The sequence below is a fragment of the Canis lupus genome, chromosome 1, assembly GCF_011100685.1.
Source record: "Canis lupus familiaris isolate Mischka breed German Shepherd chromosome 1, alternate assembly UU_Cfam_GSD_1.0, whole genome shotgun sequence".
Taxonomy (NCBI): domain Eukaryota; kingdom Metazoa; phylum Chordata; class Mammalia; order Carnivora; family Canidae; genus Canis; species Canis lupus.
Window position 1 is genome coordinate 19,181,204 of NC_049222.1, and position 15,987 is coordinate 19,197,190.

Here is a 15,987-nt window from a genome sequence, read left to right on the forward strand (position 1 = left end):
TCATCAAAAAGATCACCTGATGTGCTCAAACCATCTCTTTAACGTATTTCTTTATGTGTTCATCAAATATTACCACGTGCTATCTATGATTTACTAGTTATTCATAGTTTACAAATCTTGTAACTCCCAGTACAGGACATGACTTATATTGGGTGTTACAGGGCATTAAAATAAAGATGACTCTGCCTTCAAGGGATTAAAAACTACTTACTTCCTTTTAGTAGATACTACAGCCCACTTTTCTCCTCTTCCACTGAATATCACTTGGTTATAATTCACCTCCATCTCTTTCATCAATACCAATTAAAAGGAAGCAATATCTAGTCAGAGTAAATTCTTCAGTTAACTCTATCATCAACACATGTCCTTCTGATATGGCTCTACCAACTACCTCCTCCACTAACGTAAATGTTCAGTGAGCTCCTAACAAAGTAAAACTCAGCTCTTACCCTGTAGCCAATGAAGCTACTACTCTTTTTTTTCCCCTCCAAAAGAAACATCTTGCACCTCTCCACTTCTACTTTAGCTCATCCTCACTCTTACCTCATTGTACCATGATTTCTGACCTAACTAAATCTGCCAAAGCAGCTCTTCTAATGATCACCAATGACATCCCTAACTACTAACCACTCTTTTTTATTCCCCAAGTCTTAATGATATTTCACATCTCTGATCAACTGATAACCCTTTGCTTCCTTTACAAAGATTCATTTTCAGTTATATGTGTGACCTTGGCTATTGCAGGTTACTTGCCCAAGGTCACCCACAGGCAGCAAGTTACAGAGATGTAATTTAAACACAGATATGCCTATCACTGGAACCCAGGTTCTTAACCACTCCTTTGAACTGGTTTTCAAAAATGAAGCAAAGGCTATTCCATGGAAGAACTTATCCACAGCCTTGTGGATAAGACAATCTCTGATGCAGGGTTCAGCAAGCTATGACCCAGAAGCCAATCCAGCCCATTGCCTATTTATGTAAACAAAGTTTTACTGGAAGTCAGTTATACTCATTCTTTTACCTATTGTCTGTAGCTGCTATCACACTCTAATGGCAGAGTTGAATCTGTGGTTCAGAGATTGTGTGTTCACAAAGCCTAACATTTTTATTATCTAGTGCTTTACAGAAAAAGTTTGCAATGCCTGTTCTATCTGTTTTTTTAGGTTTATCATCTGAAGATGATAATAACTAACTCACCTATCTGTAGTAAGAATTAAGGAAGACCCCATATCTGGAATATCCTAATGAAAGCACACACACCCAAAAGGTTACCTATTGTGTAACCCATGCTCTATAATCCAGCATTTATTTTTTTTTTTTGGGGGGGGGGGAGAAATCCCACCCCGCCTCTATCTCATTATCATGCCCCTTCTTTACTGGAGGAATTTTGCTCTCCTTGTACTCCATCTCCCAACACTATAAGAGGCAGATGTCTCCTATTACAAACAATCGCAAAGCCTATTCTGTGAGTTGTTTGTATCTGTTAACATCTCTGCCATTCTCCCTTCAACCAGGGAAATCATCTTGTCTCTGAAATCATCTTGTCTCAACTCTTCTCTTGCTCATCAGTCCTATTTATTCAACCCACAAAATAGCTTCGAAGCCATTCCCTCTTCAACATTTCCTCTCCCTACTCCTACCCTGGGCCCCACTGATTCCATCAACCCAACAGCCTCACAATTCATTTCCCAAACAATATATGTATGTGTCCTGCATACAAATGTCAGATGTGGCAAAATATTTCTTGAACAAATATCTCCTTTTAGGACTCTTCAATATCATATTGCTGCCCACTGAGGTAAGTCCTTAGCTTTGCATTCTAACAGACTCCACAACATGATTCCAAGCTACACCTCCTCACTAACTTCACACTACATTTCCTGGGTATTTTCTATGCTTCATGTACTACGTAAAGCACTGAAAATAAAAATATGAGAAACTCAGCTCCTGTCCTCAAAAAACTCAAAATCCAATAGGGAAGACAGTCCTTAAACCTAATGAAAGGGAAAAAAATTACCCATACAAAGTAAAGTGATTTAAGGAGCACAAAGAGAATGCAAGAACTAATTCTGCCACAGGAGGCAGAGAGGCTAAGGTTTAGGGGTGGCTTCCTTAACCTCAGAGGAGAGGGATTAAAGAAGAAAGGGTAACGACAGGAAAGGAAACATAGGATATGGGATGTAGGATCTCTACCATTTCTGTCTACATTTCTCAACCTTTTTTTTCTAGAACAGTGGTTTTAAACCAGAGGCACTTCTTCCCTACACAGGGCATTTGGCCATTACTGAGAGCCTATTTGATGGTCATGCCTGGGCAAGAGAGGCAACTACTGATATACAGCGGGTAAAGGAAAAATGATTCTCAACATCCTACAATACACAGGACAGCCCCTCACAACAAAGAATTATCCAGCCCAAAATGTCAGTAGAGCTGAAGCCGAGCAACCCTGCTCTACAGCCTAAAGGAGAGGGCCTCGCGGACATAATTGCAAGATGTGTTGGACTGCTGACAATACAGAGATAGCAAAGGAGGATGAGTTATGCCTGGACAACCTCGCTCACCAAAACCAAAGGGGAGAATGCAAAGCTGAATGGAGGGCAAAAGGTGATTAATAAATGTTCCACATCTAAGGCCTCGTGAACAGGAATAGATCTGATCATCAGGCCAAGACAATCAACTGTGAAGGAAGGGAAAAGACCCGGGCAAAGAGGCTGAAGCAGAGGCCATCAGCGCTTTCTGTTACACATCATCCAATTCAATGCATATTTATTGCACAGCTGCTACTAGATGTCATGAGGGAAACAGCAATAAATAAGTCACAATCCCTGCCTGCAAGAAGGCTGAATTTCAGTAGGAAGACTCAGAAAAGTATGTAAGTTAATACAGTACAAGAGAAATTAACATACTTGTCCTAAGAGAAACACACAGGGGTTCAGATACACACATCTTGCAAGGATTCAGTGCAGTCGTAAAGAATAATTCCACTGAACATCCTCTAGATCTTCCAGTGAAAGAGAAAAATCAGAGGAAAGTAAATCCCCTATCTTTGTTTGCAAGGCTCTACATGCCTGGCATAATTAACAAAATTAGCAATATACAATATGTGTTACTCCCAAATAGTCCAACTGTTAACATTAGTCTAACAAAGAAAAGGTAGGATTCTTTCTATAAAGTACTCCCATGGAGATTTTACTTTTTATTGAGAAACCCATGAAAAAACTTAGTTCCAATATCCTAGAGGCAATCCTACAGCACTGAGAGGCTCTTAGTTATGTTTTGTTTTGTTTGTTTTAACTTTGGGTGGGTTTTATTTCTGAGGTTAAAAAGCCGTCCAGAGGACAGCTCTTTAAATATTCCCCTCAAAAGGAGTCTCAAATCCAACATGAGAAAATAGAGAAATCCCTAATGGTCCAGCCAACATACATTTTTCATAAAGTGATTACCCTCTGCAGCCTCAGCTTCCTAAGCCTTCCCCCTTCTATAATTGTTTTCCTTGTAGGCCAGGCAACAATTACCACTGCTACAAGACTGAGGAGGTTCACAGACAATATATTTTACAATACATAAGTGTAGTGTCTCTGATATCTGGTGCTTTTATCACTAATTGCACTATAAAATGCGCTATTAAAACAGGGACAAACAAGATTGTAAAAATCACATAATGGACCATGACCACTTACAAAAGCCATTCATAAACGTTACTGTACCACTTATTTTTCTTTAATTTTTCAGTTGTATAATTATTTTTCCAAATTTCTATTTCTAGGGGATACCAGCAAGAAAAAACATATATTTGAAAATTATATAACATACATACTTGCCCTTGCATATATTATTTTATAAATGGGCAAATAATTAAAAATTTTGGAATATCAGACAATGTGCTATGAATAGTGAATTCCTAGGGATAACTATGCGATCTCTTGAAAGAAATTATAAGCACAGCAAATGCATTTAAGCCATGGTTTCTATTCAAACTTCAGAACATAGGACAGAAAATATGAAAGAAAATGCAGAAGGATTTCATAATTCTAATCTATGAAACATATAATACAGCAAAGCCAATAATGCATTTAATATCTTGGGGAAAGATAGAATGATCAAATATTACTGCCAATTACTAGAAGACATGGGTCACTGGAACCACCAAGAGCATTTTATGTCATCAGCTCTCAGCATTAATTCGCAAGCAAATTTTCAAGTTTGTAGATAAGCCTTTCAAGTTGTTCGTTATGTAGCCACATGTCTACATTTAAAAAAAAGGGGGGGGGGGATTCCGGAATAAGAGAATGAAAATAACAGTATTTGTGTTACCCACTAATAAATTCTAATGAATACTTGGATGCACCTGGGAATTTTAAGGTGTGACTCAGATGAAATGTTGGGACTCTCTGTAAGTTTCATGTAGCCATTACCAGAGACAAGCGAGTTCTAACCACAGAACATAAATGCCACAAACCAAATAGTGGCTAGCCTCTATAAAACTAACGGCAAGTAACCCATTAATGAATTGAGATTGTTCTTCTTTTCATAGGATAATCTTCTGTTAACTGAAGAGATAACTGCTGCCATAATGTGAATATCAGAGGGAAAGTGTGATTGATCTCAGGTCCCAGAGCACTTGCACAAGTCTACCGTACCTCAAATATCCTCCCTAAATCCTTATAATGGCCTAAACTTACTAAAATCAGAATCTTTTGCTTTTAAAACAAATGAGCAGTCACAATTAGAAACATCTTAATTGTACTTAAATTATTGTTTTCTTTCTAGAAATAAAAGTTAGTGCTCAATCTTTCAACGGGAAGAGAAAACAGCAAAAGGACAGATAAGAGAAATATTTGCTCTCATTTAAGAAATGGAAGTCACCTGACTCCAGAATCATTTTTTTTTTAATAAATTTTTATTTATTTATGATAGTCACAGAGAGAGAGAGAGAGAGAGAGAGAGAGAGAGAGAGGCAGAGACACAGGCAGAGGGAGAAGCAGGCTCCATGCACCGGGAGCCCGATGTGGGATTCGATCCCGGGTCTCCAGGATCGCGCCCTGGGCCAAAGGCAGGCACCAAACCGCTGCGCCACCCAGGGATCCCCAAGAATCATTTTTAAATATTTTAAGTGGTAAGTATACTTACTTTTTCAAAAAAAAAAAAAAGAAAAAAGTCAAATACTTGAAATAGCAAGAACGATGTTGAATAGATAAAAATCAGAAGCTTGTTTTTCAATGTCCTCTCCCAAAAGGTATTCCTTAAGACATGCCAAACTGTGTTATAAAATGGAGTGGAATGGGGACTATACACATGAACCTACATACACAACTTACTTTGTCAGACGCCTCAGAAGCCAAGAGGTTAGTTGCAAGAGTCTGCAGCTTATGATGGGCCATGTTTTTAAGAGCGGCGAGGCTACGCCGTGTCATGGCTTGCTTTAGGTTGACCGCCGGATGACTGAGAGAGTCCACTGCAGCAGGAACGGCTTCATCGCAAGCATTCAGTATCTCCACTGCTGTGATCCCCATCACACAGCGATCCAAAGCACCTGGAAGACGTATACATTCACAGTCAGTGCACATAACACTATAACTGCTTCTGGCCATTTTTTAGGAAAAGAAAATGCTTTGTCTTTTTTTATGTGTCAATACTTTCCTCAGGGCTTCCCTCCTCTGATGACCTTCTATGCAGCATTATCTTAATCATTTCTCCTGTAATGCCCCAACCACAACTTCACAAGAAAGCCAAGTTTATTTTTTTAAAGATTTATTTACTTATTTATTTATTCATGATAGACACAGAGAGAGAGAGAGAGAGAGAGGCAGAGACACAGGAGGAGGGAGAAGCAGGCCTCATGCCGGGAGCCCGACATGGGACTCGATCCCGGGGCTCCAGGATCATGCCCAGGGCCAAAAGCAGGCACCAAACCGAAGAAAGCCAAGTTTAAAGCCGAGACCTCAACAACTTCCCCTAAATTTTCCCACTGTCAACTTCCAAGACGGTCTTCTTGATACTCCACATCATTACTCTACTATATCAATTTCTATGACTTCAACTTCCCCTAAGTTGTCTATCAATCCCAAACAAAAGAGGTAAATTTTGCTATTCTCATTTTTTCTACCTTAATAATTCCCGGAGCTTCTCTTTCTCTAGGAAATCTCTGTAAAACAAGGAAAAATTATAATTTCTCATTCTGTCTGCAAATGTCTTGACTTTTATTGTTTATACCCATTCAAATGTTTCTCTGTATATTTGTGAAAATAACTACTATTCCAACTTATAACCACTTCACAGCTTCTTCATTTGGCCATTGTTTCCATTGATCTCTATCTATGCATTTCATGTCTAAGTTAGGCACAACTCCTTCCTATAACGCAGACAGCTTTTCTGTACACTTTGTTTTCTACAGTACACAGCCATCACACCAGGCAGAGAAGGGTCTATTCTATGGATTTGTACATAATCTTCTGAAGATTATAATAAGAACAGTGAAATAATGATTAAGTTTACTTTAATTCACTGGGCATTCCTCCAGAGTCATTCTAAAAGAGGACAAATCAATTTTGAAAAATAACCATAGAGAACACCAGAAACTTAAATGTCAACAAAATACAAGAGTTTTATTGTGTCTTTGAGCTAGTATCCAAACATATATTATTCCCGATGCTGAGTATTTATATACATGCCACTCAAGTTTGCCCTTCCACTTCCTTAAAGGGCTTAACTTTGGACTCACTGTCCCCTTTCCAATAGTAGTCCTGGAATTAATTCATGGTGATTTTAGTATTAACACAAATCACTGTTTTACTAACCAGTTCATTGAATCTTGACCAATATATTTTGGAAGGCAAAGCACAGAAAGGACTTGTGACCTGAAACTTTTTGTGTATGTATGAAAAGGAGAGTATGTATACTCTAACAGGATTTATAAGTTCAAAAGTGTTCAAAAATCACCAGCACATATGATTCTTCCACACATCCTGATCTCTTGGCTCTTTGAGTTCCTCTACTCCAATAAATTTTGCCCTACACTTGACCCCAGCCAATGGCCACATTATAATCTTCTTGTTACCAATAACTAAATCCCATTATGATCCCAACTTCAAAAATGCCACTCTCTGATAGTGGCTTCCATTCTTTACTTCAATCCTCTGATACAATAATTCCTCATTCAGCCCTGACTCCTTAACAGTTCATTAGCCTATCATGCTTGCCCTGTCCCTCACTTCCCTATGTCCCATAAACTAAAATTCCATCATCCATCCTCATAACTGCAGCTCTGTTCTTATCTCGCTTCCTTGCACCAGCCAAGCAAATTCCAACCTTGGTTTGTTTTTTTTTTTTTCCAACCTTGGTTAAATCCAACTTTCCACCTATGCCAAACCTGTACAATGAAGATGAATATGAATGAAGAACATGCTAAAAGATCCACTTGAAATTCATGACCACTGATCTCAAGGGGTCCTTAATAGTGACCACATTTCCACAGATCTTTCATTTTCCTACTCTCCTAATTATTTTATACCTTTTCTCTCCTCCAATCTCCAACACTCCATTTTCCACCCTCACCTGGCTGAAAAGTTGTTTCCTAGCTCATTTAGAAAGAAGCAATTAAAAAGAAGTCCTACCAGCTCCCACTACCATATCTCCACTCATATTACTCTATAATTACACGTGAACTATCCAAACACCTAATCTAACACACTTGTAGCTTAAACCTGATCCCTCTCATCTGCCCACAGATATCATTTCAGCAATTCTCCCCTTTTTCATCATCTATTTCCCATACCTACTTGATCATTCCCACCAGCACATGATCATTTCCATCAGCATATAAACATGCAATTATTTCACCTGTTAAAAAAAAAACAACACAGACCAATAACAACAACACACTTGACCCAATATCTCTTTCCAGCTGGTATCCCATTTTTTATATCATCCTCTGTATTTGCTACCTACAAATTTTTCTCCTCCCATTTTTCCTTAAACTTACTCAAATCAGATTTCACCCAAATATGCAGAGAACCTCCTCTCCATGTTGCTAAATCCAATGTTTAGTTCCCAGTCCTCATTTTACTATCATTCAGAATCAGCAATACTTGTTCTTCCTCTCTACTCCTTGAAACACTTTTTTTTTTTTCACTTGGTTTCTAGGCAATCACACTCTTCATTTTCTTTTTCCTGGCAAGTCCATTTTAGTCTCCTTTGCTGATTTCTTTCACATCACAGAAATATATCTAAGCCCTGGAGTGCCCCAATTATTATCTACTTGTATCCTCTTTATAATGTATCTAATGTCATGACTTTGAGTATCTTCTCTGTGCTAAGAATTCCCATATTTACATCACCTGCTCTGATATCCCCAACTCAACCCCTGACTTCTATATACAATTCACTAATCAACACCTCTACTTGAATGTCTAATACTCAACTCAATATAAAAAAAAATTTAATTCTTCTTTCCAAAATCTACTCTTCCCATTGTCTTCTCAATGTCCAGAAATGAATTCCATCCTTTGAGTTGCTCATGATTAAAACCTTGGATCATCTTTAACCCATCTCATTCTTTTATGCCCCTTATCCAACTATCAGCAAATCCTGTTCACTCTCCCTTCAAAATATACTGAGTTCAATCACTTTTCACCAGCTCCACAGCTACCACTCTGGTGTAACAATCCATCATCTCTTATTGGCTAGAGGAAATAGCATAAAAGCTAATCTCAATGCCTCTACTCTTTAACCACTTTCAGGCTATTCTGGAAAAAAGCAGGAAAATAATAATTGATAGGACAAAATTCAAATCAATAAAAATCAAACCAGAACTGCCACAGAATTTTTAAATAGCAAACGAGGACACCGAAACTTATTATAAATGTATTCCAGATGTTCAAAAGTTTGAATAAAGAGACATGGAAGATACCAAATGACCAAAATCACACTTAAGGAGATGAAAACTACAATGTCTGAGATGAAAAATACACTAAATGGGAACAATGGCAGATTACACATTGTTAAAAAAAAATAAATAAAAGACTAATAAACTTGAAGACTGAGAATAGCAACTATATAAAATAAAACACAGAGGAAAAATAACTTTAAAATGAAAAGACAATCTGGAATCTGCGGGCAATTTTAAATAGCTTAGTAAACACATAACTATAGCCTCTAAAGAGAGGAAAGACAGGGAAGGATTGAAAACATATTTGAATAGAGAATGGCGAAAAAGTTTCCAAATTTGTTGAAAACCACACACCCACATATCCAAGAAGTATGACAAACCCTTGGCAAAAATGATATGAAAAAAACTATATTCAACTTCTCAAAATAAATAATAAAGAATAAAAGAAAAAGCCTAAAACTGTTGGGAAAAAACAGACATAGCACATACAGAGGAACAAAGCTAAGAGTGACAGCAGATATCTCATTGGAAATAATGTTAGCAAGAAGACAGTGGAGTATTAAAAGGAAAAGAAAAAAAAAAAAAACTATCAATCTAGAATTTTCCAACCAGAAAAAAAAATCTTAAAAATGAAGATGAAACAAAGAGTTTTATAGACACAAAGAAGTTGAAAGAATTCACCATGCCTAGACCTGCACTACAAGAGATATTATATATTAGGCAAAAAGAAAATCATTCCAGATAGAAATTTGGATCTATGCAAAGCAACAAAGAGCAATAGAATGGTAACTACACAGCTAAATATACAAGATTTTGTTATTATTATTCAAATTTTCTTAAAGAGACTATTTAAACAAATAAGCAAATAAAAAGAAATAACGTTCCAGGGCATTGTCTGGCTTAGTTATGGGAGTATGCAACTCTTGATCTCAGGGTTGTGACTTTGAGCCCCATTCTGGGTATGATTACTTAAAAATAAAATCTTAAAAAAAAAAAAAAAAAAAAGGAAAGAAAAAATAATCAAAGGATGTTCCAAATGAGTGAAAACCCCGAGCAACATAGGGATAATATAAAAGATAAGAAGTAGTAGAGAACAGCCCAATTATTCTTGAATAGAATTATTCTTTGCAAAAAAAAAAAAAAAAAAAAGAACTGTTCTTCACACAGAGCAACTGGTCTATGTAAAAGAAACAAGGACAAAGGTAGGAAGATACCACACTGCTAAGGGCCTTGTCATAAAAGCTATAGGGAAGAATTTTTTTTCTTTAATTAAAACAGTACATGAACCAAAGTTTGTTGCTGTTGTTGTTACACTTCCTAAGATTAATTTGCCAGCACAGTACAGGATGGATTAGAAGGTAGATAAAGAAGACAGGAAAACCAATAAAGATAGCCTACATGTGAAAAAATAAAGTCCTGAGTTAGGATAATACTATGGAAACCAAAAAGGAAACTGATGGGTACCTAACTGGAGGGACAATTCTATAGGGAGCTCCTGGTGGGGAGACAGTCATATTTCCACTATAAGAACCTCTTCCTTCAAAATTCCAGAGTGAATCATCCATAGGGAAAAAAGAAACTGATTATACTGGTTTTACCATGATTTTGGAAAGGTATCATTTTTTCTTAATCATTTCATCCTCTGTGCCTTTGCCTGTCCAATGGTATATTTTTGTAATAAAATACAAAACAAAAATGTAGGAGATATGGAAAAGCTGATGATAATGCCATACAATGTGAAACAGAAACATAAAATCAAATCTCCACTGTATTAATACTGCAGGCAAAGGGTCAAAATGTGAAGAAAATACTTGCTACTAAACTCTTCCTCTAATACCAAAAGATTGGGCTGAAGTGCCACTTCCTGATTCTCTTTGGTAATTTTAGTAACAAGACAAAATTATCAGTTTAAATAAGTAAAAATGTTTAAAAAGGAAAATATTTATAAAACTTACAGACTAAACTACACAAATTGCACTTATAAATCCATTAAAGATACCATCAATTGACTAACAGGCAAATGTTTTGCATAGGATTGAAGTATACATTACCAAGGACTTTCAGAAAATTTATGCCATCTTATATAATCAATAAAATGAATTGACAATTTCAAATAAAGTATTAAGCAAGAATAACACATACTAAGGCTTTACTTGCGTGAAAAATCCAATTGACACTTATGCTTTTGATTATCCAGTTTTACATGTTTTTAGCAGACATGAATACCCTTTGGTTCACAATTCTCTGCTACCTTTTATTAGATAATTAAGTTTTTACAAAATGACTTTAATGCATATTTCATAAAGGAAACGTAAAAACAAGAGTATTTCAGAAAACTCAGAGACAGAAAACAAACAAACAAACAAAAAAGATAACACAGCAAAGTGACAGGACTTCCTACACTAATTTCTAATATATATGGCAAGCACTATTGGCATTTGCATCTGTATGAGAACACCTAGTGACTGTCTCTGCATGATGTCTTTGATGTGAGAATCACTTTTGTTCTGTAACAAACATGATAAAAATAGACACATGAAAATGCTATTTTAGCTTGGTAATGGTGAGATAAGAGCATCTTATATAATCAGTCATTACTAACAGCATGCCACTGTTTCCCAAACAGACCGGATTTTGACCTTGTCAAAGGCCTATGGGAAGGACTCTACTCTCCTACTGGGAATGTCAAATATGAAGAAGGAGAGGAGAGAGCTGGTCCCTGAAGCACATCAACAGCTCCATGCAAAAGCAGCCACCACCTAGGTCAGTGGGCCACCTGTAATAAGTTCCTAAGTAAAAGTCAAGAGGTCCAGCCGGCCAATCTTTGTTGCTAGTTATTTGACTAATTTTCTAAGTACCCAAGAAGTGAAAGAATAAGAATTTTCCTGGCCTCCACATCACTATTAATTGTTATTACATATAATAAAGACGACATAGGTAAAGAGCAAAAGATTCTGGACTTCTGTCTTTCTAATGAAATTTTGTTTTACTAGCTTCAACTTCATTTTGTTGGAAAATAAATACTGGAAATAAAAACTACCCATTTGAAGGGGAAAATAACTAAATGAAAATGCTGCATAAAAGTACAAAGACATTTTTAAGTGTTTATAAGCTAGAAACATCAGTAAAATTCAAAATAGCAAACAGAAAATTGCACACCATGCATGAGTTGTTTTAGTGTATCATTTGTAAAAATACATCCCCAAAATGTTAAGAAGAGAGATAAAGTGTCTCCTCAGAGTTTAAATACATTTCATACATCAAACCTTGGCTGAATCTGATTTATTTGGCTTCATTTTTTATTTATTTAATAAATAAATAAATTTAATAAATAAATAATGTCAATACCTTCAGGATGTGCCTTACTCACTCCCCAGGGGCCTTTATATCACTAGCTAAAGCCTGAGCAGCAAGGAGGAAAAAGGAATGTACACCTCACCTCCTATTATGGTTAAATCCAAAACAAATTCTGCTTCTTTATCTTTTGATTTAAGAATACCACACTGACTGATTGTTTACCTAAATCCTCTTGAAGGTAAGATAATTGTGAAATTTCAATATATATATTGTGTTTAATAAGAACGGGCTTAATTACACTAAACTGGTTATAAGAGTAATATCCTCCAGTACACCTATAGTTAAGAGGTATTTGTCATCTCCTACTAGGGAAATTACTAGAAAAGTAACTTTGCCTTTCAGTAACAGCTCATTTGTAAAGAATTTCATATTCATATTCTTTACAAATGTATTTAAAGCACCTGAAGTATTCAAATAAAAATTATTTAAGTACTGAAAAATTCAGAAAAAATGATATTCTCTTTTACAGTATTTTAATTTTTAAAAGTCCTAGACAAGTTTACCATATTCTAGTATTTGTGCTACAACGGTTAATATTTATAGTATTTTAAAATAGTGCTTTCTGAACATTACTGCTGTAAAAACTTATTTTAATATTAATCAGTGTAAATATTTCTAAATGTAAGATCACATTCCCAAGTTCAACAAAGTAACAAGGAAAGCAGGATTCTTGTTATTACTGTTATTAATAACATTATTAGCCAATATGAACACGCACAAATTTCAATTTCACATACACACATTTACATATGTCTACTATACAGCAGGTAAGTATCTCATTTTATTCTCCCAGCACTACCATAAGATAGGAACTATTATAATCTCCATTTTACAGAGGAGTAAGTTGAGAGACAAAAGTCCAGTAAGTTACAGCAGATCTCATTACTAGCAAATAAATGGTCAATCCTAAATCAAAACCAAGTAGTCTGACTCCAGAGCCCAACACAAACTCAGTATATTTAGTTCATGGGGCAGACAAAACCACCAAATATGAAACAGTGCTGCCCACCAGAGGGAATACCACAATATCACTGAGTAATGAGATTTCAGTTCATCTCTCTTTTCTAATACACTTGTGATTTAAATTTTGACAGAAAGTATGACCTCAATCAGACAACAAAAAGAAAAATTAAATATAAAAGTAAAGAAGTCTGACACTCTCCAAGATGTTCCCTCTTGGCAAGATTGCCTATGCACTACCAGCTAAAACAAGGACCATAAATAACATCCCTGAAGAAGACTGCGACTATTTTTACAGAAGGACTTAGCAGAACTCCCTATTGCACCACAGTCCAAGCAGAAATATGTTTATAGCCTGATTTGGAAAAGGACTATTTAAAACAAAGAAAGATGAAGAAAAGAAAATTTGGTAGAAGTATTCTATAGTACAACTAGGTATATAAGGGCTTTAATCACTGATAGAAGATGACTTAAAAGAGTAAAAGTAGAATAAAATGTGTTTTTAAAAGTCTAAAGCAGAAAATGTTTAGTTACACACTTAAAAATTTCCCACGGAAAATCTTAAGATTCTGTGTATAAACATTACACATAATTGCGTGTGTACTTCTGAGCTACACATGACTTGTTCTATATTATGCCCCATATGTAAAATTTCTGAAACTTGAAATTTTAAATGTTCTCTCTAGATCTTGAAACGTTTGTTTCAATTACCTCCTCTAATTAACTACTTCATACTGCTTTCCTGCTGTTTAAATAAAAGAATTTTTTCTTCTTCCACTGTTTCTGAACTTGATACAAAATGGGTTCCTTAATCTCGCTCACATTTTCCATCTTGAATTCTATAGAAATCACTTATTTTTTAGTCTGTTGCCTTTGTCTTGTTGTAGTCTGTATATTGTCTTCAACTGCATTCCTTTGAAGATCAGTGAGCTACCCTAAAGTATTTGGCATAGTACAACAAATGAGAGGAAAATTTAAATAGTTCTTTGTTGACAATGATGATAACACTCAGAAGTAAATGCAGCAACCATTTTTACATCTTAAGGCTATTTTCCTCACATAAAAGACTTTTTAATTTCCAGGAAATCAAATTAATTTTCCATTTAATTTTCTAGTCTATCTCTTAACACTTGTTCTTACCAGTGTCCATTTGCCAGACGTATACAGAGCCATCTGAACATCCCACTACTAGGTAATCATCAGAAGGCCTCCACTTGATTACTTGAATAGGGAAAAGATGACGAGATGCCAGCATAATGCATTTCTTCTCTCGCAGACTTAGGAGTCCCACTGAGTGGTCACTGGCTACAGAGCAGATGCAGTGCTGCACTCTTGCCTAAAAAGAAGAATGATTATATTTTAGATTAAATTCAGAATAAAATGGATCTGGCCCTCAATAACATAAACCAAAATTAATTATACATTCATCACTGCTGAAAACCCACCACAGTATTACGTTGTGTCAAGAAATGTGCTCCTTCACATTATACATGAAACACCCAGTTCAATCATGACAACACTTTAAAAAATGCTAAATTAATCCCAGATTAAAGATGGAAAAGATGCCTTGGAAAATCTGCTGTTCAAATCGGAAGATGACCTTACTAAAACGATCGCCATACAGGGGGCAGGCGAAGCTGGAAAAAAATTGATCTGTTATTATGCGTTCTGCTTCCATGGTACGAACTTTCCTTTGTTAGCTGCTAGAGCGGGCTTTCTGCAGTGCTTCCTTCTGTTTGTGACTGTCATTTTGGACCTATGTTCTTCCCTGCTTCTTGGCTCAAAAACAATACCCTCCTGGTCCCTCAGCTACAATCATGCCTTTCAAGAGCCACAGATATTTTGTATTATGTGTAGATGTGCTTCACAGCTTGTCTGTAATGTCAGCAGGTGCACCCCCTCAATGAACACACAATAGCCAATTAAACATTCTGCTGTGTATTCTCTGCTCATCTCTAGTTTTCTGCCTTTCAATTCCTTTTAAAACAAGATGGAATATAAATAACCAAAGAACGTAAAGATGTTCACTAGCAACAGAAAACTGAATTCACGATCTGGACAATTAAAAAATTAAGGTATTTAAATTTTTAAGACAATTTATAAGCTATTTAAAACAGAACCTTATAGTGATTTAATAGACTATGCTTTCAGTTAGTTCTGAGGTGAAACCATATGAAAACAGCCACACATCGCTATATATATATTGTGAATAATATTGAGGATGAGGCCCATTGCACTACATATATATGGCTCATCCCTTCAGTGGTATCCAAAGGAGAAACTTTTCAAATCTCATTGGGCTGGGCTTCACCAAAGCAAACATTTTTAGCTAAAGAACAATGCCACGTTGATTGCTACATCTCAACGCCGCACTGAATGGGAAATGTTGACAGGTATCAAATCAAAAGAGGTAGGGGTGGCCAAATGTGCTGAGAAAACTCAAGTTACAGTTGTTGATTTTACCACAGAACTTCAAAGAACCTGTAACAGGCTGATGTGAATAGAATTATCTCTATGAGGGGAACACAGTTATCACTCATCTCAAAGTTTATTTTCCACGGTAGTCTTAGAAGACTGAGTTTTGGAGGAACACACTTTGGAGAAAACTGCTGTAGCTGATTCCTTTCACATTCTGGCTACTAAGACACCTAGGCCTGAATTTTCTACTCATCACAGTGGGGGTGAGGAGGACACGCACTTCTGCAGGAGGACTCTTGGCCTCCTCTTCCTTCTCCTCTCAGTTTCTCTTCATCATTTAGCTTCATTTTTATCTTACTGAATAA

The 15,987-nt window shown here is 36.1% G+C and overlaps 1 protein-coding gene across 6 annotated transcripts in view; it reads right to left on the reverse strand.

Moving 5' to 3' along the window:
* Positions 1 to 15,987, reverse strand: part of WDR7 (WD repeat domain 7) — a 353,142-nt gene that overhangs the window by 270,335 nt on the left and 66,820 nt on the right. For all 6 annotated transcript variants that reach the window (XM_038525932.1, XM_038525930.1, XM_038525933.1 and 3 more), the window contains 2 exons: positions 14,345 to 14,540; positions 5,319 to 5,533 (listed from right to left, as the gene is read on the reverse strand). In XM_038525932.1, coding sequence (XP_038381860.1) covers positions 5,319 to 5,533; positions 14,345 to 14,540 — 411 coding nt within the window. The remainder of the gene's footprint in view (positions 1 to 5,318; positions 5,534 to 14,344; positions 14,541 to 15,987) is intronic.